The following is a 20,131-nucleotide window of genomic DNA, read 5'->3' on the forward strand; positions in this document are numbered from 1 at the left end:
ATTCTAGTGCAGTCTTCCTCCGCAACTTTAGGTGGCGACAGTGAAGTCCCCATTTCTATGTCATTTTTGAAATGAAATAAACACCCCAACAACACGCTCAACCTCAGGTAAAACAAATCTGCCGAAGTTTGAACTGTTTAATACAATACTAGTATTTGTAATGCTTCTGTTGCATTTGTGTTTGATGAATGTGGATCGTCTTAGTGGCAATTTCACAAGCTGAACTTGTGCTTGCTTGCTTGCTAGTGCTATATAAAAAAGGGTAGCATTATTGTTAGCCGAATAAGCTAATTATCGATACTGCTATCGTCAGCTTGTGCTTAGCAAAACCTTTGACGTCTGTAGGTAATGTTTTAGTCAGATTAATGCACATACATTCGTGTTTGAGTTAGCAGTACCTTTTTATTCTGAATGCTCTAACGTTAACATTGTTCATTTCGAGAATGCTCTTGGCTGACTAGCTAATGCTAATTCATGCCATTCAGTGTTAGATCTGTGTCAGTTTGGTATGCTATAGGCCTAGCAGCTAACTCGTAAAATGGTTAACATTCATCAGACATAACGACATGTGTGCACTAACATCCACTCAAGATACAGAATGCTCTGTTTTTTTCTGTTTTCTAGTTAGACTCGGTTTCTGGACCAGGATGGCTGCGTCCTCTTCCTCCTCCTCAGCCGGAGGGGTTAGTGGAAGCTCTGTCACCGGATCTGGGTTCAGTGCCTCGGAGCTTATTCCTCCCCGAAAAGTCCTGTACACGTACCCCAAAGGAGCTGGCGAGATGATGGAAGGTAGCGTAGCCCTACTAGGACACATTGTTTGTGTTTGTCGTGACGTACACGGCAAATAAACAACTGAGGCTACCTAATTAGGACGCCTCCATGCGCATGAACTAAAATTGGCACCACCATTCACACAGGTCTTATGTAAATCTTTGGCGTTTGAAAGCAACTTGTTCTGGTCATTGGCCGTAATAGCTGTGCCAACCATTTGTCGTGCGTCTGCATTAGGCCTGGGTCCAATCACCTTTGTTAGTAGGTCATATCTCTGCTGGAGGACGTGTGTTTTCACCAGTTTACTGATTCACAGTTTGTAAGCCTCCTGCCTGCATTCACCACTGTGCGTGATAGTGGTTGATTCTGGCTGCTTGCCCTGGCTTTGTTCTGTGACTGTCATTATCCCCCCAAATGCAATAATTGTACTCTGGCAAATTCATCCCATGCACATACAAGACCCCATTGCAAACTCAGTGAAAACTCACTGTTGTAGTTTTGCAGTTGCTGTAGTTTATATGTCCATATATTCCCATTTTCCCTTCATTACCCCTGACTCCTCAGTGACCAATTTTAGATGATGTTAACATTAGGATCGTGTTAATGACTTGATTCATGTCTCATTTGTGTTCCAGACGGCTCTGATAGATTTTTATGTGAATCGGTATTTAGCTATCAAGTTGCTACAACACTGAAACAGGTGAAGCAAGGTGAGTTGACCTTTATACAAGTATTGTGTTTTCATTTCTGTTTATTTGCTTCACTATAGTAAAATGCACATTACAGGTGTTGACCATGACTGGTAAATGCACATTCATTCAGTAAATGCATGCAAACACCTGAAATACAATACAAAAACATTTCAAGGATCCTCTAATGTCCTTGAGGACGAATTTGTGGTACAGCATTAGCCTTTTCACACATACCACAACCACATAATGACATCAGACACCAAGCATGTCAATACATTCATAAAATAACATAAAAAGCATACAAATATGAGACCATCAAAATATGAAAATGTTGATACAATAGGTATTAAGACTCAATGGCTATCAGGCTTCTAATACTGCTATCAATTGTACTTCAGACCAACAGGTATCACGAATGGAAAAGTTGGCAAGTTTGGTTGAAGAGCTGGAGGCAGATGAATGGCGGTACAAACCTATTGAACAGCTTTTAGGATTTACGACCTCATGAATAAATGGACTGATTTATCCACTCACCAAAAGGAGTGACTTAGAGGTTCAGCTTTGTAAATGATCCCCCCCCCCCTTTTTTTGCGTGAGTGTGTTTAGAATATTAATTGGGTCTGAATTTTTTTATAGGGTCGAATGTTCATATTGCCAAAACTATTATGATTTCAAAAAAACTTTTATAATACACTTCTTGAAGTATTTGTTCAGTGTCAACCTGTCTATTACATGACAAGATCAAATCTAGACACTCATGAATGACCACATTTTTCTGTAATGGTCTTGTTGAATAAATTGATTTTGACTCTTCATTTTAGATTTGTCTGTAGCTCTATCATTCATATAAATAGTTCTCAACTGTCCTCTAAGGTCAATTCCACTTGATCTAGGTTTAAATTAGCTGGTTGGCTTACTGGAAAGACGCATGCATAGCCCGAGATCAGGCTGTTTGGTTGGCATTGCATCTAGAACAGTGCATTCTGTGTTCCTTATCTGGAATTGTGACTTCACAATCTTGGGCTCCGTGCTCGTGACCTCGGCTCCTTCCAAAATCTCAACAGTACTGCAGATAATGACCCTCACATAAAAAGTAGCCATAGCCTTTCAAGTCAAAGAACATCTGCCCTCCCCAGGAGGTCTACTCCAAGATCTTATTTCGTAGCCATACTTGGCCATTGCTGGTAGTGAGGCTGAAAATAATGCCCGGTTGTTCCCAAGTATTTTCATGACTGCCAATACACCTGCAAGGTTGTTTACTTAACTCAGACCTGACACTTGTGTCGCAAACACCTGCTCAAAGTTTATAGGTTGTTTTCATTGGACATAAAGTCACAGTGAACACTTCCTGTTGCTTGAATGCTATCAGTTATATTTACTAAAGGTAGGGTCAGAAATGCTGGACATCGGACTTGTTATGTTAATGTTTCTTAGCAGACGCTTTTGTCCAAAGCAACTTACACTATATGTGTAAGACCAAATAAAACACACCAGAGAGGTAACTCCCAGCTCAGTGCTCCCAGAGAAACTCCACACAGCGTTTTATTTTTGCCTGGGGGACAGGCTACCACCCACTTTGTTTCCTGTTCACAGAGCCAGGGCTGTGTAAGAAGACCAGGGGGGTATTCCAATTACGTGGTTTAGTGACAAACCTGGGTAAGTTAACTCAGAGTAAGGTGTTAACTTCCTAAAAGAAGAGCTATATGGCCTGTTTCTCCTAACAAAACAATGCCATAGGGCTCTTGTTGTAGGAGGTTTAGCACTTACTCCGAGTTAACTTACCCAGGTTTGTCACTAAACCACGTACTTGGAATACCCCTCAAGTGTTCTCGTAGAATGCAGGGCTAGCAGATCGTGAGGAGATATTCAAAAAGTGTTAGGTGTTAGAAATCGTTTAGTATCACTTACCCTACTGTAAAATACCACAGAATAATTTGCCTGTTAAATCTGCTTTTGTGTAAACAGAATGTTCTGAAATAAGAGCATCTACAGCTACAACTCATCGGCTTTGGAAGAGCAAGAGCAAGCTGTATTTAACTTGTACTCTCTCGCTCACAATGTTTTTCCACTCAACTCCCCCAGTTTTCTTGGAAAATATAGTTTTCAAAGTAAAAAAAAAAAGTCACATTTGAAAGTATTTCAGATCCAATGGATTCAGTGAAGAGATTCACCCCCCATAAAAAAAAAATAGGTCTTTGAAAACAATACAGCATCAACCTCCTTTTGTCTTCTCTCTATTGTGTGTCCTCCTGTCACCACTCGGGGGTCTTGGGAGGCGAAGGGCATGGAGCACCTTATGCCCGCATCCCTGCACAGCAGTGGGGTATTGTTTTTCCACACGCCTGTACTGTCACTCGCCCATTAATTTTAATACCGTCCTCCATACCACACGCCTGCCTGCCTCCCCCATCCCCCTTAGTGTACGTCTTCTGACAGCTGCTTTAAAGGCAGCAGAGGCTGTGAGGAGGGAGACAAAGAAGTAACAATAAATAAACAACAATAAAACCACGCCTGTCTCTGTTTATGTGTGTGAATATATTAATGACATGATTATTGTGATGCACTTAATGTTCCGATGACTGACCAATTGAATAACCTATAACATTTCCCTTTTTAAGTGTTGTGGCGTGCCTGTGTGTATAATTGTGTGTGTCATAACATCCTCTCTGTGTCCCCCACATGACATCATGTAAAACCAGTAGGTCAAGAATTCATTGACACTGGATTAGCCTACCCCTTTCTTTTGCATTCTTGCAAAACTGCAAATTCTGACACCTGTTTACAAGTTTGTGGCAGGCGCTGCAGGCAAATTGTGGAAATATACTGCCGAGGGGTGACAAACAGTCATACAGTGTTTTCATCGAAAGAGGGAAACAATCGCAGAGGAGGCTCGTCGGTGGGTGTACAGAATGTGCTGTTCTAGGTTTCAAGTAATTGTCTGCTTTGTATTCCACAGATGGGCGTTACCAACTGTCTAGGATACACTTCAGGGTCCTAAAGCCCTCAAAGTAATGGTTCACTTTTGGCTTTTTGTTTCGGTGTATGAATTTCAACAAAGCATATTTAATGTCACTATGATGCAATTTGTTGTATAAAAATATGAATTTAGAGATACTTCCTTAACAACTGTAAATCAGTCCTTGTTCACTGTTGATAACTAGCTGACAACTGACATCTAACTTTGTCAAACACTTGCCCCCCCCCCCCCCCATTTCATGTAAATCTGTACAGAACCCTTATGAAGTGGGGCGGCATACACGTGCATTTGTTTTTTGCCCAATTCCTTATACCCCTCCCCAATAAAACAGTCTGTTCTGCCCTCACGTGTTCCTACAGTACATCTGTGATATTTGGCTGCCCGCCAGCACTTTTGGGTTTCTTCCCTTTTTTGTCAGCACTAGCTGACTTGAGGAGCATGCTAACCAAAGTTTATAAACATTCTGAGCTCCAGAAAAATGGCTACATAATTCAGGCTCTCAGAGTCAACAAATGAACTTCATAGTGCAGACTTTCAGAGTCAACAAATAAACTTTTACACAATTGTATAGGGAAGATGTATGTGGATAACAACAAAAATCTGCTCTTTAGAGTAGGCTATTTCATAAAAGATATATTAATTATTTCTTTGAAACATGGCAATTGCTAAAATACCATATTCTGTTGACATTTTTTCTGTGCTATCACAAGTAACTTACTGAAAACAACGAGGGAAGGCATAACAACTATGCTGATACATAGCTATTATATATTTCTGCATTATGCAGTATTACATCATCCCTTTCCTCTGCTCAGAATTCTCCAGAGAAAAAAAGTGAAAAACAATTTCATGAAAAAGGCAAGAGTGCTGATGTAAACTCAGTTAGGCCTGTTTTATTAACCAGATTTTTCATGTAATCCATAGTGGAGTTCAGATGCTTCCTTTGTGGTGGTATGCTTCATATACAACAGCCTGCAAAGATGCAAACTGCAGCTACTCTAAATTGAGGTGGGCTATTGGGGAAAGTATTTTGTCATGAATAAATATTTCATGCAACAGTCGTTCAATTTCCTTGGCACAATTTGTATAAACAATGGCATATATCCATATTAAATGATGCAATGCCATTCAATGACTTCTTCAGCACAGGGTTTTGCCCTAACTTGTCTACGTGAGACAATAGGTGTTCTTGGTGTTTTTCCTCTGTCCAAGAGACAATGGGCAACTCTGCTGCCTCATTGATCCAAGCCGAGTACTAGTTACCAGGCAAAGTGGAACGTTGCGAACGTGTAGTAAATTATGATTGGCTGAGAAGGATGGATGGGGCGTGTCTAACCGTGACTGCTGTGAAGCTATTTAACAAGCTTTGTTATCGCAGCTGAGCTTTGCAGTAGTGCTTGGCTCTGAGACCGTACGGACACAGCGTAATGAGCGCATCTACCCCTTTGTTTCTTTAGCAGTTCTTTTCTTGGATGTACCAGTGAAGTCAATATAAACCCTGAACAAAGAACACGATCGTAAATCGTCGTAGATTCGGTAAGTTAATTGTGTCATGCTCGTCTTAATCTTTAATGTTCGGCTACTTTGGGTTGAGCTCGAACAAAGAGCGATGACTTCATCCTGTAACGTTTCGACTAATGGCAAACAACAGGACTGTTGGACTGAAGTGTGTTTTAACGTTGACACCTTGTCATTGTCTGATGGCTAACAGTTAGCCTTTTAAAAAACGAGAATATTGTATAGTTATTAAAAGGGAAGCCTGAGCAGTGCACAGTGGAGAGGTGTTTTTCATTCATTTGTTTGCAACTGCCTGCTCGAGAACCTGAGCTAACCGTCTGTTCGTTGTATCCACAGATTGCCACGGATAACAATATCATCTGCAATAATCATGCCTGAGAAATTTTGTGGAAGCTTTTCTTCGGACGATGGGAGCTTTCCCCCATCCCCAACAGCCGATGGTGCCTCGAAGCGTTTGTCTTGGGGGAAACTCGTACAAAAACTCACGGAGTTCAGTGGAACGACCAGCACTGGCCACATCTCGGACTCCGACTCGGACAGCAACAGTAGAGATTTATCAGACTCGGGTAAATTAATATTTCAACTTTTTTGCATTTGTCTTTGTGAAGTTACAAGCCTAACCGTGGTATCCTAAAGTTACTTTATAGTTGCACTACTAGCTATGTTTAGAATATATTGTGATGACCACAAATCAAACAATATCTATAATGTCCACTTTTTAAATTATAGGATCCTTTTGCATACCAGAATTGTCTTCCGACTACGACTGGTTCCACGATCCCCTGGAGGAGACCCTTAGAAAAGAAGCTGTGGCCTTAATAGCTCGACGTTTGATTGAAGCCAAAGACGGGACTCTTCGCTGCAGCAAACTGCTCATACCCGAGAAACTTCTTGAACATATCGGCCAGGAGCTCATTCACCTGGCTGCAACTGAGCCATGTGGCCTGCGGGGGGCGCTCGTGGAACTGTGTGTGGAGCAGGGAGACTCTTGCTTGAATATGGGCCAGATACCCGTGGACCCCTACGTTGTCCCAACGTTCCAGCTGACACTGGTGTTAAGGTTGGACTCTGGAGGTCTGTGGCCTAAGATCCAAGGACTATTTAGCAACAAGTCCCCAGTTGCACCCATTGTCAGGAACGCACTGAGACTGAGCACTGGTTTCCGGGTCATCAAGAGAAAATTCTACAGTCCAGAGGAGTTGATAGAAGAGTGCTGAACAGGGCCTAGCCTACTGGCGCTTTTTTAAAACTAGAATTTAAAAATTGTTTATAATATATTGACTTCGAGCACTGCCAAATTAGACGGCTTGAGTCATTTCTTTGTGATGAAAGAATGTCTTGACATCTTGTGGATGTCCTTGTATGTCATCTCAAGATTTTATCATTTAAGAAAAAATATCATGTTTTCTTCACTGTATGCATTTATACTCCTATAGTGGTATGGCTATAAGAAAAACCGCAGTATAAGGTACAGATATTTCCAAATGTTTAACACTTATCTAGACAGAAGAGATATGACTGGGTTGGTTAAATCCAGTTTATTGCACTGTTTCCAATCCATTGTATGGGGATGAGAAGTCTTGGTGCTCCTTTCTGTGTAATGTTTGTTACTCTGAAAACGTTTACCTCAGTTTCTGTGGAAACCAGACCTAGGCAGCAAGTTGTACGGTCATGTAGCATTTTTTAAGGTTACTACAAAGTTATGGTTTTTGTTTTAAATTACTTTTTTATTTGTATATGCATATGCCTGTTGTTGCATGGTGTATGTATTTGTTAAATTTTCACATGTCCAGCGGTTCTTTCTTGACTCATGAGTTTCTGGCTGACTTGCATATTCACATGCGTAATTTATTTGATATTCAAATATCGTCATTGCACTGTTTTTGTACTTTCATCAAAGAAACTACAGACAATAAATTATTTTTATGACATTGTGTGAACTTTAATTTAAACTTTTTGTGCAAAGCTGTGAGGTTTTTCTCAACTCTTCAGTGGCTTTGTCAAATGCACCTTATGCACATGTCTATATAGAACAAACTCAACTTTTCATTCTCAAATTATGAGATAAATGACAAGGCTCCGTTTACTTTGGATGGGATATTCATATTTCTTCTAAATGTCCAGAGGACCTATTCATTATTAACCCTCACAAAGGTTAAACTGATCAGTGAGTGTCCCTTGCTGAGTGGTTGGCCTGCAGTCATCACTTTCATGAGCAATAGCAGCTCTAACACAAGTGCTTCATCTGACACCGATGTCCAACTAAAGAGCCTGTCAAGCTCCCAGTTTTCACACTGACATGGTATCCAAGGCGGCAGTGCAACTAGGTGCTTAGAAAGAGCTGAATGAGTGGGAGGCAGCCGTGGCCCACTGGTTAGTACTCTGGACTTGTAACCAGAGGGTTGCCGGTTCGAGCCCCGACCAGTGGGCCGCGGCTGAAGTGCCCTTGAGCAAGGCACCTAACCCCTCACTGCTCCCCGAGCGCCGCCGTTGTAGCAGGCAGCTCACTGCACCGGGATAAGTGTGTGCTTCACCTCACTGTGTGCTGTTTGTGTTTCACTAATTCACCAATTGGGTTAAATGCAGAGACCAAATTTCCCTCACGGGATCAAAAAAGTACTTATACTTAGGCTGTGAACCAGTAGCTGGAGTGGCGAACGTGCAAACGTGCAACTCCTCATGGCTCAGAGACACCCGGTGTGTACAGGATTTTGCAATCTCCAGTGATGACGGCAATGCCTTGACTTTCTGAATAACTCGGCAAAACCACAGCCTTGGACACCAGCACAAGCTGTGTGGCACGTATCATATTTATTATACTAATGTCGTAATGGGTGGAGAGAGAGGGAGAGAGAGGGAGTGAGAGAGAAAGAAAAAAAAGAACAGTGCATTGAGATGGCACACGTTTGGTGACAGGACCTGTAAGGATTCATTCAACCATTTCATTAAGCCACAGCTACCACTGTTTCAGTGAATATAAGTGACAATTTTGGTGGCTAACGCTAGGTGCTTGATTGAAGTCCCAACACAAACAGTGTGAAAAAAAAAACAATAAATAAAAGACCTCTGAAAATACATATATAAATATCCTCTGGGTCATTCATATGTTTATTTTTTTGTGCAGAAGCTATCAGTTCACCATAGATGTTCCTGGTTCTTTAGGAATAAAAAGACACCCTGCATAGATAAAAATGTGTCCAAATCAGATACAAACAAATTAAGTGACTGCATGTTCTCCTTAAATTCAATCTCAGGGATTTTATAACTTAAATAAATACATGAATAAATAAATATAGTACATATGCAAAAAAAAAAATGCCTACCCCAAATTCATTGGTTATGTCATTGCTATGATACAGTTGCCTCCATGTCACATTCTGATTGGCCCTAGCTACCCCCAAATCTTAACATTACATTCTCAAGATGTCCTCCCAAAGCAGCAGACATCAGTGCACTGTCAAGGGGCCCCTGTGGTTGGGGCCCCGCCCTGGTCAGTACGGCCCATGTGAAAGCATGGAGCCCTAGCTAAACTACAAGGAGTCCAGACAGAACGGCTCTGTCCGAGTCCACATGCCTCATCACGGACATAAAGAAGAGCGCAGCCTGGTTCGGTTTTGTGGAGATCTTGGTTGGTTGTGTGGTGAGGTTGTCAAACAGTGGAGAGTTGTTTGCTCAGTTTCATTTTCCGTGAATAAGCCTCTTCTTTTTTAAAAATGTTGATTTTGGAGAATACCTGGAGGGAGAGAGAAAGGCCACAGAAAATAAAAACGTAACGTTAAGAACATGAACAAATTTGGACACACTCATTCTTCCGAATATACACACGGTCGCTCACATCTACATTTAAAACTCCCAAGAGTGGACTGCTACTTTGAAATCACCTGTTTTTGTTACTGAAGGCTTTATCCATGTAAGGATGCCTGGACCTCAGATAGCCTTGTGCAGCTGGGGGTACCCATCCTTTGAGCCCTTTGGTACAGCTCACTGTCACCGAAGTATCGAGCGCGATACAGCAGACCTTCCTCTGAAAGACAAAATAAGTGTAAAAGATTCAATGAGACATTGCTGTCACTGCTAAATGCGTCATATTGCAAGAGGTGAAACATATTCTTCAGAACTAATGACAAAACAACCAGACAGGTTTGATCAAATCATGTCTACCAGAGCCACAGAAAAGGAGTGTTGCGACATCTTTGATGTCAGCACCACGCGATCAAACGTAAAAAAAAAACCCTCTTTAAGGTTTCCTCAGAAATGGCCAGTTTTGAAAATGTTTTAAAATGTTTGCTAAGAAGCAGCTGAGTGACCTTCGGAGAGAAGAGTTACTAAAAGGTGGTCACTATAATCAGTGGACTAAAGCTAAATTGAGGCTGAGCTTGGCACAGTTGTTGCCGAGCCAAAAGAAAAGGCACATCTTCACCGCACAACCAGTTAGTCTGAACAGATTAACATGTTTGAATGCAAACCAGAACAAAACCTAATGATATGTAGCATGAAACAGAACAAAGACAAAAGACAAGTAATTGAAATGTCATTGATAAGAGAATATATGAAGGTAACTGAATATTTGGGTATGGTATTATACTCAATATTTCAGTATGGTACTGAAATTGATATGCGAAAAGGAAGGCTTATTCAAATTCAGGTGAAAGTGCATTACCTTGCAAGAACTAACTATTCAAAAACTCACAGATACGGACAGTTATAAAAGAACAGTGTGTTCCTGTTTAGTATAGTTCCTGTGGGTATAGTGGAGTGGTAATGTGACTGCCAAACAATCGGTCAGCCTGAAATAGATACTCACTGCTGCCAGTCTGTGTCGTTTTGGGTAAAAGCATCTACTAAATACCAGTCAACTTTAACTTTAAGTGCCCACATACTGTCACATACTCAGAAATCACTCAGCACCTTTCACATACTTTCAAAATCCATGACTCCACAGAATACAGAGGATCACTTCAGCATGGCTGTTTATATAACATGACAATTATATTATATTTATTAATTTAGCAGAAGCTTCTATCCAAAACAACGTATATATGTCAATTATATTACAAGGATCAATGTCCCCGGAGTGCCTTGCTCAAGGGCACAACGGTGGAAGCCGGGAATTGAACCCACAACTTTTCAGGCTACTGCATGCTAGTCCGACTCCTTAGCCACTATGCTACCACCGTCCATGTGCCTGTGGGAGGCCAAACTCACTCTGTTGTTTCTCTTTCCAGCAGTTGTTTCTGAGATTAGAGATGTAGTCGTCCTCCACGCTCCGCTCCACACTCTTCAGGTTGCCTCCGCTGTACTCTTTTGAGAACTTGTCGTTCACGTAGTAGGGCACCCTTAGGTGCTCCGTGAACCTTTTGTTGGTGTGTCCTGCTGACCTGGGGACAGTGGAGAGCCACACAATGTTTCTTGTGTTAGCCTTTTGCTATAATGACCCTCAAGCCTCAGTGGTTCAAATCACAAGGCATGAATCTCATTTAGGGCTACAGCCAATTCTTATTCCTCAGTCGATTAATCTGTCGATTATTTTCTTCTTGATTAATTGATGTTTCCCAAGGCCTAGATAAGGTCCTTATATGCCTTGTTTTGTCTGCATGCCAAATATGTTTATTGCAATCAGAGATTAATGTAATCAGAATATTTGTGGTATTTTACTTTAAAAAATTATACTAATTGATTACCAAAATAGTTGGTAATTAACATAGTGGTTGACAACTAGTTGAATAATCGATTACTTATTGCAATCCTAATCTAATTAATTCAAAGGAAATTTACTGGAGTGCCTATATGGAAAATGTATTACAACAAAATGCAATGTGTTGCAAACTGGAGTTACAATCAGCATTATCCGTATTGGTGTACAGCATAACAATCACCAACAAGTTACAGACAAATGAACGAGTATGACTGTATGCAAAATTGAGACATAATGGGGAATTACATGTGATTACAGCCTGACTCGCTTGCTAATGATTTCACAACAGAATCCAAGTAGACGTGTCTGCACACAAGCTCTCCGCTAACCTCAGGATGTTCCCATCTTGTGAGGGCAGATGGCTGAGCAAGAGGCTCCAGTGGGTTTGACCTCTCCCTGTGAGGAACACCACCGCGTCTGCCCTCACTGCTCAGATAAAAGCACCAGTGGCAAAGGAGTGTGTGTGTGTGTGTGTGTGTGTGTGTGTGTGTGTGTGTGTGTGTGTGTGTGTGTGTGTGTGTGCCTGGAGCTGGAACAGACATCTAGGGGCCACTGGACTGCTACTCAGATGTGCAGTACGTGACAGAAAGGCTGGTGGAGGCTTTCTCAACACCTTGGTCTGACCCTTCGGGCCGACTGGGGAACAAAGGGCAGCTCAGAGCAATGTGCGACATGAAATGCAGAAGTGACCGCAGTCTAAAATGTCTTCTTGATACATAGGATAAGCATTTCTTAAGTCAGATGATGAGGTGATGACATGATTTCCTTAAGCTTATTGCTGTAGTGTGCAAATTGTGGCAGTATTTCTGCCAGATTATGCAGAATTAAATAATGCTGATATGCCAGTAACATCTAAAAGCATTGCACCAAAACACCCCACAACTGTATATCTTGCAATTATGTGCAGAGTGGAATAAAAATAAACCATCTACTGAGTGTACAAACACATCACTCATGCATTATTCATTTTGTTCTGCATTTGTAAATGTGTTTTTATGTTGTTATAGATAAATGTTAGATATAGATAAATGTCTTAGCTAAATACATAATCATGAACAAAAATGATCACCATCTAATATAAGTGACAAAAAAGTCTTTTAGGACATTTCTGCTGGACTCAGCTACAGAGTGGCAGTGATGGCAGACTAACAGAGGTCTGGGTGATGACATGATGTCCTTAAGGTTATTGCTATAGCGTGCAAATTGTGGCAGTATTTTTCCCAGATTGTGGGGAATTTAACCATGTTGACATTTCAGTGTCATGTAAAAGCATCTCATCAAAATATCCCACAACTGCATATCTTGTTATTATGTGCATTCATATTGCACTTACAGACAATTCTCTCAAAGGCAATTTGTTCCTAAACACTTTGCACTTTGACTGTACATTTCTAAACTCTTGTGTCTTTGAAATATGACTGTAGCCATCTACCATCATGCATGTGACAATATCTTAAAATCGATGTTTTTGCAATCGGGTTGCAAATCGAGAGTAGACCATCCATCTAGAGTGACAGCATAGGAAGAGAATATTGCTCAGAACGGCAGACTTTGAGGGAACCAGAAAGAACTGGTCTCTCTGAGCACATATGATTAGACATTGATTTAGTTGTTCTGCAGATAGCACTACTCCACTGGCAGGTACTGGACAGGCTGCTATCTTGAAGACCCTGTCCCCAACACCGTTTTCACCCCAGGACCTAAAGGATCGATCACCGCCCCCCTCCTCCCCAAAGTAATGATAATCCTTGGCCCTCTGGACCGCATAGAGGTCAGGAGCACCCACCTTCTTTCTCCCCCCTGAAATACTGTTTATCGGCATTTGTTGAAAACATGGCTTTTCTCAAACTTCCGTCAAAATCGACAGAAAGGGGGGTTATTTTGGCACCGCTCAGTCATGGATTACCATGTCGTGCAATATGTTCCCACTCTCACATGATCTTATTGCTAATCACACAATTTGGTGGGGGATTAGCCAGGGATCAGATCCAGGGATTGCTTTAATACTTTACAGCACAACAGGCCTGCTGCTGAACGGCATGCCAGTTTGTTCATCCTGTACCACTGATGAATTAGACATATGGATGATGGCCAACTTGTGTAGAGTGGAATAAAAATAAACCACCTACTGTGTGTACAAACACATTAATCATGCATTATTAATGTTGTTCTGCATTTGTAAATGTGTTTTGTATGTTGATAAATGTGTGATAAATAAGCTAAATACACAATCATGAACAAAAATGATCAGCTAGATCTAATATGAGTGACAAAAAAGTGCTTGAGGACATTTCTGCTGGACTCGAGCGATGGCAGACTAACAGAGGTCTGGTTGATGCTGTAGTGTGCAAATTGTGGCAGTATTTCTGCCAGATTGTGCAGAATTTAACCATGTTGAAATTTAAGTGTCACATAAAAGTATCTCACCAAGATATCCCACAACTGCATATCTTGCAATGATGTCTATTCATATTGTACTTACAGCCAATTCTCTCAAATGCCATTTGTTCCTAAACACTTTGTAAGTGTTAAATAGCAAGCGGAGTGAATTTATATATCGCTATATATTCTACTCCTCCGAGTAGTCAAAGCGCTTTACAATTTCATACCTCACATTTGCCCGTTCACACACACTCATTAACGGATGGCGGAGGTTGCATTCAAAGCACCAGCCTGCACATGGGGTGCAGTTTGGGCTTCAGTGTCAGGAGGGGTCAGGCTCCAACCAGCAACCCTCCGGTCACAGAACGGCTCGTCTATCTCCTTAGCCACCGCCGTCCCCTTTGCCCCTCTGACTGTACATTCAGGGCCACACTCTTTACTCACGGTCTGTAGCTGAGACTGTACGGGGGGTTGGCCACCATCAGCTGGCTGAGGGCGGACACAATCACTAGGATGAGCACAGGCATGATCTGGACAAAGAAGGCCAGTCCACCCTGTGATAAGGCAAGAGGGCAGAGAGGAGGGGGGAGACAGTTAAGAGGAGGAACACGATTAGCATGAGTGTCCCTCTCGAGCCACACACACCTCTCACGCCTGGACAGCAGGGGGTTATCTGTCGACCAGGAGGAGGCGTGGAGATCAAGACAAAGTCAAGATGAGCCTCACACAGTCACACTGATAACCAATGGCAATGTAGATAATACCACTTAAAAATGTGGGTAAAAATCCCACATATGTGTGGATCATAAAAATAACGCATCTAAACATGTAGAGAGAGAGAGTACCTGTACAGGACTAGAATATCTATGGTATGACTGACATATGCAGGTACTATTTTATGCACTTAGTTGTTCATTTCACTGAGTAACGCTGACCTGAGCGCTACATGTCATACGATTGTAATTAGATCAACAGTGCCCTCTATTGGGCATTTTGGAGAAGTACCATATTGCAGAGGAAGGTCTGCTCTATTCAAAACAACTGAAACTGAATTGAAATTAAGTTGTAACAAAAAAACACAAAAGCACAAAAATAAGCTGTTCTGAAGTCCCAGAGACATGTCTGCTTCTTGGAGGATTTTTGTTATCAAATATATTGCTTATTACAGCTTCAACCATGTATTCATGTAGACTGCTGCAGATATACCACAATTTAGCATGGAGCACAACCTGGGCAGATATTCATGATACAGTTTTATTAATAGTATATGATAAACTACTAGTCTAGTACAACTACGTACTACCTGTGCTAGATTTAACCAATTTAACTAAGTCAAGGGAGAAAATGTATTTTAATGTGGGAAATGAAATAGATGTTTATAGATGTTGACGTCAGGAAATACGTTAACATCTGTAAACCCAACTTACCTCTCTCCGAGGCTCTCGTCTCTCTGCTCTCTGCTGGTAACGCATTCGGCCATTACTGTACACATGGACATTACCTGTGGAGGAGAGAAGTTTGATTCAGTAAGCCTGAAGGTTGAGCAAGTGGACTAAAGTTTTGGTGGCCCATTTGAAATCAATGCATAAAATAAGAACAGAATAATAATAATAACATTTGAGCATAAGTGAGAGTTCTAATTTACTTAAAGCCATACCAGGAGACGTGCATGGCTTGGTCTCTCCAAGAGGCAGTAAAGCAAACTGTGTTTTCATCTGCTTGTACATAGGCACCACACTTGAACTACACATCCACAGACATACTACCAGTTTAGGTCAAATACTGGTACATCATTAAAGGAATTAGTGTCTGATAGGAATTGTAAGTGCTGTCAAGATACATGGATTTGGTCAAATAAAATAAAAGTGTACACATGGAAATACTGATAATAGAACATGCACACATTTGAGCTATTACATATGCCTTTAGATGTAAATATTTTCTGCAAACCTATGCCACAATTCAAATCTACAAACTGAATTTGCAAATGAACCTAACAGCATCTTCTCTTCTTCATTCCAAAAATGCACTCACTTGATGGGAAGCCACCTCCAAAAAACATGTTGAAGAGGTCCTCTGGCGAGATGTCTGCCTCAAAGTCTCCCGCTGACGGGCCATGTCTGGATGGATTTGCCCTCTCCTCGCCCAGACGGTCATACTGTCGCCTCTTCTCATTGTTACTCAGCACCGCATACGCGTTACCAATAGCTAAGCCGGGGAGGGAAAACATTACATAACAATCACCAGTAAAACTGAGAATAGGTTAGATAATGACTAACATTTACAAGCGCATTAACCCTGCATCAAAGGGTTTAAGTAGAACCCAGGGTCAGTAAAATAAAAAAAAAATAGAAAAATCTTGGAACTGGTCAATTATTTGATCAACCTTCCACTGAATATAGGGGTTGGGCGGTGAAACTAAAACTTAACACTGACACTGAAACAGTGTTTGAGGTTTCATGCCTATATATGCGCAGCCTGGTGGCCAAACTTCACTTTACAATCCATCTATAAGAGTGGTGTAAATGTTGTATCAGCAGAACTTTAGCATAGCTGTCCTTAAACTACTCACAAAAAGTTAGGGATCTGGCTTTCGGGTGAAATTTAATGTTTCAGTACAGTGGGAATATACAAAGATTTTTTAAATATGTTTTTCCTTATTCTCCATGATCCCTTCTTTTTGAAAACACCAATTTGACTTGTCTTATGCAAATCTTTCTTTTTTATTTTCCACCCTGAACATGGGCAAAATGCCCCATTGACATCAATATGCTTTATATAGAGTCACCACACTGCCACCTGTGGTTGTATAGAGTAACCTGTGGTAGCTCTATACAAAACATATTGATGTCAATGGTGCATTTTGCCCATGTTCAGGGTGGAAAGTGAAAAAGAAAGATTTGCATAAGACAAGTCAAATTGGTGTTTTTAAAAAGAAAAGATCATGGACAATAAAGAAAAAAATATTTAAAAAATCTTTGTATATTCCCACAAGGTGTTTAGGAGCTCTGAAAATGAGAACCAAAATATTTTTTTAGGCTTCTAAGGTCTGCTGTTCAGACCCTGAAGGAATTTATTTTCTGTTCATTGTTTTTTGTGAGAGTGTTTCTACTTACCTCAGTAAGGAAAATAAATCAAGAGCCTATGTTGAGTACAAATATGTCTTCTGAAGGCTTAAACAGAGCCCAGCCAAAAACTCCAATAAAATTTGTATCAACTTTGAGGGACAGCCATGACCATGCAGGATTATCCAGACCAAACGTGTCGATTTTGCTACATACTATTCCTATTTATGTACCAGCATGCAAAATTTGAGCCTCCTACATGGTTTAGTTATTGCGCTGTGGGCTTGTGAACTTTGACAAAAAAAAGAGCACGAACAAAATCGACACCCCCTCCCCCTGTAAAACTGGCTGTATCTTGGAAAGTATTGATCTTACATAAGAGTAATTTTACAGTGTGTCTCTCCCTGGGGCACCTGTAACCAGGACAGTCTTTTTGGCGTATCAAGAGCCACGCTATTCAGGGTAGTGTTAGCATACCACCACAAAGGACAAACCACATCCAACAGGGGTAGCTGTCAAAGCAAGAGGAAGCTGTCTGTCAGTACTAACCAGATTGTATTTAAAAAAAACAAAAACATAAAAGCTGTCTTCCTGGCTTTCAAACTTCAGAAGTAAATGTGCATCTCGACTCTAAGTGTTTCCACCAAAACTGTTTATTCGGAGCTCCATACAATCAATATTCAGGTTGCTATCATGTCAATGCCAAATGTCAGTTTCCATGGTGCCAGTAGTGCAAGTCTTGGGCTGTTTGGGTCAGTGTGAAACATGTCCACCTGCACTGGACAGCCAACAGATCTGAATATCATTAAGCCACTTCAGGGTGTTTTAGGAGGAGTGACTCAAAGCAGTTTCTTCCACCAGCATCTCGCAGACCTGCATTGCACTGTGCACCCACTGTTCTGGATTGGCTCAAAATCCCTCTGGACACTGTAAAGGACTTGTTTGTGTTTATCTTTATTATATTTGGCAGACACTAATGACCTACAGTAATCACCACATTATTAGTTAAAAAAATTAAGCCTATTGCAAATAACTAATAATGAGGCTATTTGTATCTATCAAGACTAATTAATGCTGCATTGGCTGCAAAAGGAGGCCCTACACTACGATCTAAATCCAGGTGTCAGTTCAGTGTCATTGTCCAGACATTGTATTCTATACTGCTGTTGCAGCATGCAAACATGTCTGGGAAACTACCACGAGACTAATAGGAAAACAAAAAATGTTTCATTCAGCAATAAGCCTACCTTTAAATGCTTCCGTTGCACCTGGAGCATGGTTTTTATCAGGGTGGAACTTTAAAGCAAGTTTTCTGTAAGCTTTCTTAAGATCCTCTTCATTGGCATCTTTCTTGACCCCGAGGATTTCATAATAATCTTTACATTGTTTTACTCTGCAAAGAGAGAAACATCAAATGTTGGCTGAAAGTGATCACTACATGCATTAAGCATTGCTTAGAGAATACAATGCAAAACATTTCGTAAGCTGTAAACACCTTTTCACAGCATCTAATTGTTCTGACGTGTAGGATTTCGAGGAGTCTGAGGCCTTTCCGAACTTCACACTGTCATTTTCGACGTTCGCTCTCCGTCGTGTCTCTGTGCCGTTTCCCGTTCCTGCTGAACTTCCTTCACTGGAGCCATTGCCCGTCGTCTCAATTTCCTCTAGCAAAGCTAAAACAGAGCAGTGTCAGTTGTCACGGTCAGCTGCTGTCCATGCATAGCTTAACATCAGGGCTAAACAGTGTGATGTTGATAGGTAGCCTAACGTTGGTGTCGCTATGTAGCTTTGTTGTATCATTTGCTGGACTCTTCTGCAACAAATGGCAACATTCTATTCTATGGGAGGATATGTTTCCTTAACGTCCTAATAGGTTTCCCTAACGTTACATGAAATATGCCAGGAATTGTTTTAAAATGACTGGCTAACTTTTACTTTGATGGGACATATATTAACGTTAGCCTAACAGGCGGTGAAGGCAAAATGTAACCTAACGTCACACGGGCTCCCTACTCCAAAATATCCCAGTTATTCTTAATTGTGCACCTGACCCGGTTAATTTGCTATACTGCCAAGTTTCACAACGATACTACCAACGAATATAAAACGGCAACGAGGTCACAACGGCTCACTGAATAAGCGACCGATGGGCCCTGATTTTCCATGGGATTAAAGCGAGCAAATGCTAGCCATGAAGATGAAATGCAACTGTACCTTTTGCATGATCTGATGGGAACAGTCTTTGAGCTTTCTCTAGAAATCTCCGCGCCTTTTCTAAATGATTATTTCTAAGAGCAGTGGTTGCTATTTCAATGCATCGCTCCGCTTCATCACGATTTACTTCCATTGCGGAGCTTGTATAGTAAATACAAGAATGACCGATAACTGGCGCGTGTGGATGACATCACATAGCGCTATAGAGCCAGTGAGCCAGCCAATCTTCTCGGGTTTGTGCCTTATGCTTGCGTCCCATTACATGCCTAGAAGCTCTACTAGCTTATGCCCATAACTATTATGTCGTGCTGGTCTAGGACTTTGTTTTGTTCCATTTAACTAGCCTATAATCTTCAATGGAACAAAGCACACAAAAGCAAACATTTTTTTGATGTCCACTTGCGAGCGAGGTGTTTTATGAGTGTCAGTGTGTCACGGCCCGTCTCCTAAAGCTCTAAAGACTCAGTGGGTGTGAGTAGCCTAGTACAGCACCTTGATTTAAAGGATTAGTGCGCCATATCTCTCATCAATGGAATATGTTGCTACCAGGGGGTCAGGATTTGAAGGGTTAGCTTCAGCCACTTAGCATGGCATTTGGCCGCCGACATTTTTGAAAACATGGCGTTACATGGTTGCAACTTCCGGCACCAGTTTTTACATGCTGATTGGTAGATGACAGCTCATGCACGAGTTTAGTGTTGGGCACGAGCGTCCTCGCGCGTCCATGTTGGTTTGCATTTCTGGAAGACGACAAATAAAACAACTAACTACTTGGATTAAGCTACTGATACTTGACTTAATGCCTACATTGTAGGCT

General features: G+C 41.3%; 3 protein-coding genes across 4 annotated transcripts; 2 read left to right on the forward strand and 1 right to left on the reverse strand.

Annotated features, from left to right (window-relative positions):
• Nucleotides 1-16: 16 nt before the first annotated feature.
• On the forward strand, nucleotides 17-2,283 carry anapc16 (anaphase promoting complex subunit 16). Of its 2 annotated transcripts, none has more exons than XM_076298129.1 (4): nucleotides 17-107; nucleotides 625-789; nucleotides 1,407-1,481; nucleotides 1,862-2,283. In XM_076298129.1, the coding sequence occupies exons 2-4, from the start codon at nucleotides 648-650 to the stop codon at nucleotides 1,969-1,971; spliced, it is 327 nt and encodes a 108-aa protein (XP_076154244.1). In that variant the 5' UTR covers nucleotides 17-107; nucleotides 625-647; the 3' UTR covers nucleotides 1,972-2,283. The 2 variants fall into 2 exon arrangements, with proteins under 2 accessions (XP_076154244.1, XP_076154245.1); XM_076298130.1 differs by having other exon boundaries at nucleotides 629-789.
• A 3,535-nt stretch (nucleotides 2,284-5,818) lies between these two features.
• ddit4 (DNA-damage-inducible transcript 4) lies at nucleotides 5,819-7,887 on the forward strand. The gene is made up of 3 exons (XM_076298131.1): nucleotides 5,819-5,976; nucleotides 6,295-6,524; nucleotides 6,688-7,887. Exons 2-3 carry the CDS (start codon nucleotides 6,329-6,331, stop codon nucleotides 7,173-7,175), a joined length of 684 nt encoding a protein of 227 aa, XP_076154246.1. The 5' UTR covers nucleotides 5,819-5,976; nucleotides 6,295-6,328; the 3' UTR covers nucleotides 7,176-7,887.
• A 1,150-nt stretch (nucleotides 7,888-9,037) lies between these two features.
• dnajb12b (DnaJ heat shock protein family (Hsp40) member B12b) lies at nucleotides 9,038-19,484 on the reverse strand. Its single transcript, XM_076298132.1, has 9 exons — nucleotides 19,315-19,484; nucleotides 18,596-18,773; nucleotides 18,348-18,493; nucleotides 16,070-16,243; nucleotides 15,463-15,536; nucleotides 14,480-14,589; nucleotides 11,164-11,336; nucleotides 9,840-9,982; nucleotides 9,038-9,691 (listed from the first exon to the last, which is right to left on the reverse strand). Exons 1-8 carry the CDS (start codon nucleotides 19,445-19,447, stop codon nucleotides 9,861-9,863), a joined length of 1,110 nt encoding a protein of 369 aa, XP_076154247.1. The 5' UTR covers nucleotides 19,448-19,484; the 3' UTR covers nucleotides 9,038-9,691; nucleotides 9,840-9,860.
• Nucleotides 19,485-20,131: the final 647 nt, after the last annotated feature.

This window comes from Alosa pseudoharengus, unplaced genomic scaffold (assembly GCF_046254945.1).
Source record: "Alosa pseudoharengus isolate Yale_2024_CS ecotype anadromous, Long Island Sound unplaced genomic scaffold, YU_APseudo_1.1 YU_APseudo_1.1_scf_21, whole genome shotgun sequence".
In the NCBI taxonomy this organism is placed as follows: Eukaryota; Metazoa; Chordata; class Actinopteri; order Clupeiformes; family Clupeidae; genus Alosa; species Alosa pseudoharengus.

Coding starts and splice junctions, on each gene's coding strand:
- ddit4 (XM_076298131.1), top strand. CDS start 6,329: ATGCCTGAGAAATTTTGTGGAAGCTTTTCTTCGGACGATGGGAGCTTT. Junction 6,525..6,687: donor TAGAGATTTATCAGACTCGG/GTAAATTAATAT, acceptor TTTAAATTATAG/GATCCTTTTGCATACCAGAA.
- anapc16 (XM_076298129.1), top strand. CDS start 648: ATGGCTGCGTCCTCTTCCTCCTCCTCAGCCGGAGGGGTTAGTGGAAGC. Junction 790..1,406: donor AGCTGGCGAGATGATGGAAG/GTAGCGTAGCCC, acceptor TTTGTGTTCCAG/ACGGCTCTGATAGATTTTTA. Junction 1,482..1,861: donor ACTGAAACAGGTGAAGCAAG/GTGAGTTGACCT, acceptor ATTGTACTTCAG/ACCAACAGGTATCACGAATG.
- dnajb12b (XM_076298132.1), bottom strand. CDS start 19,447: ATGGAAGTAAATCGTGATGAAGCGGAGCGATGCATTGAAATAGCAACC. Junction 18,494..18,595: donor CAATTAGATGCTGTGAAAAG/GTGTTTACAGCT, acceptor CTCTCTTTGCAG/AGTAAAACAATGTAAAGATT. Junction 14,590..15,462: donor GACGAGAGCCTCGGAGAGAG/GTAAGTTGGGTT, acceptor GCCTTATCACAG/GGTGGACTGGCCTTCTTTGT.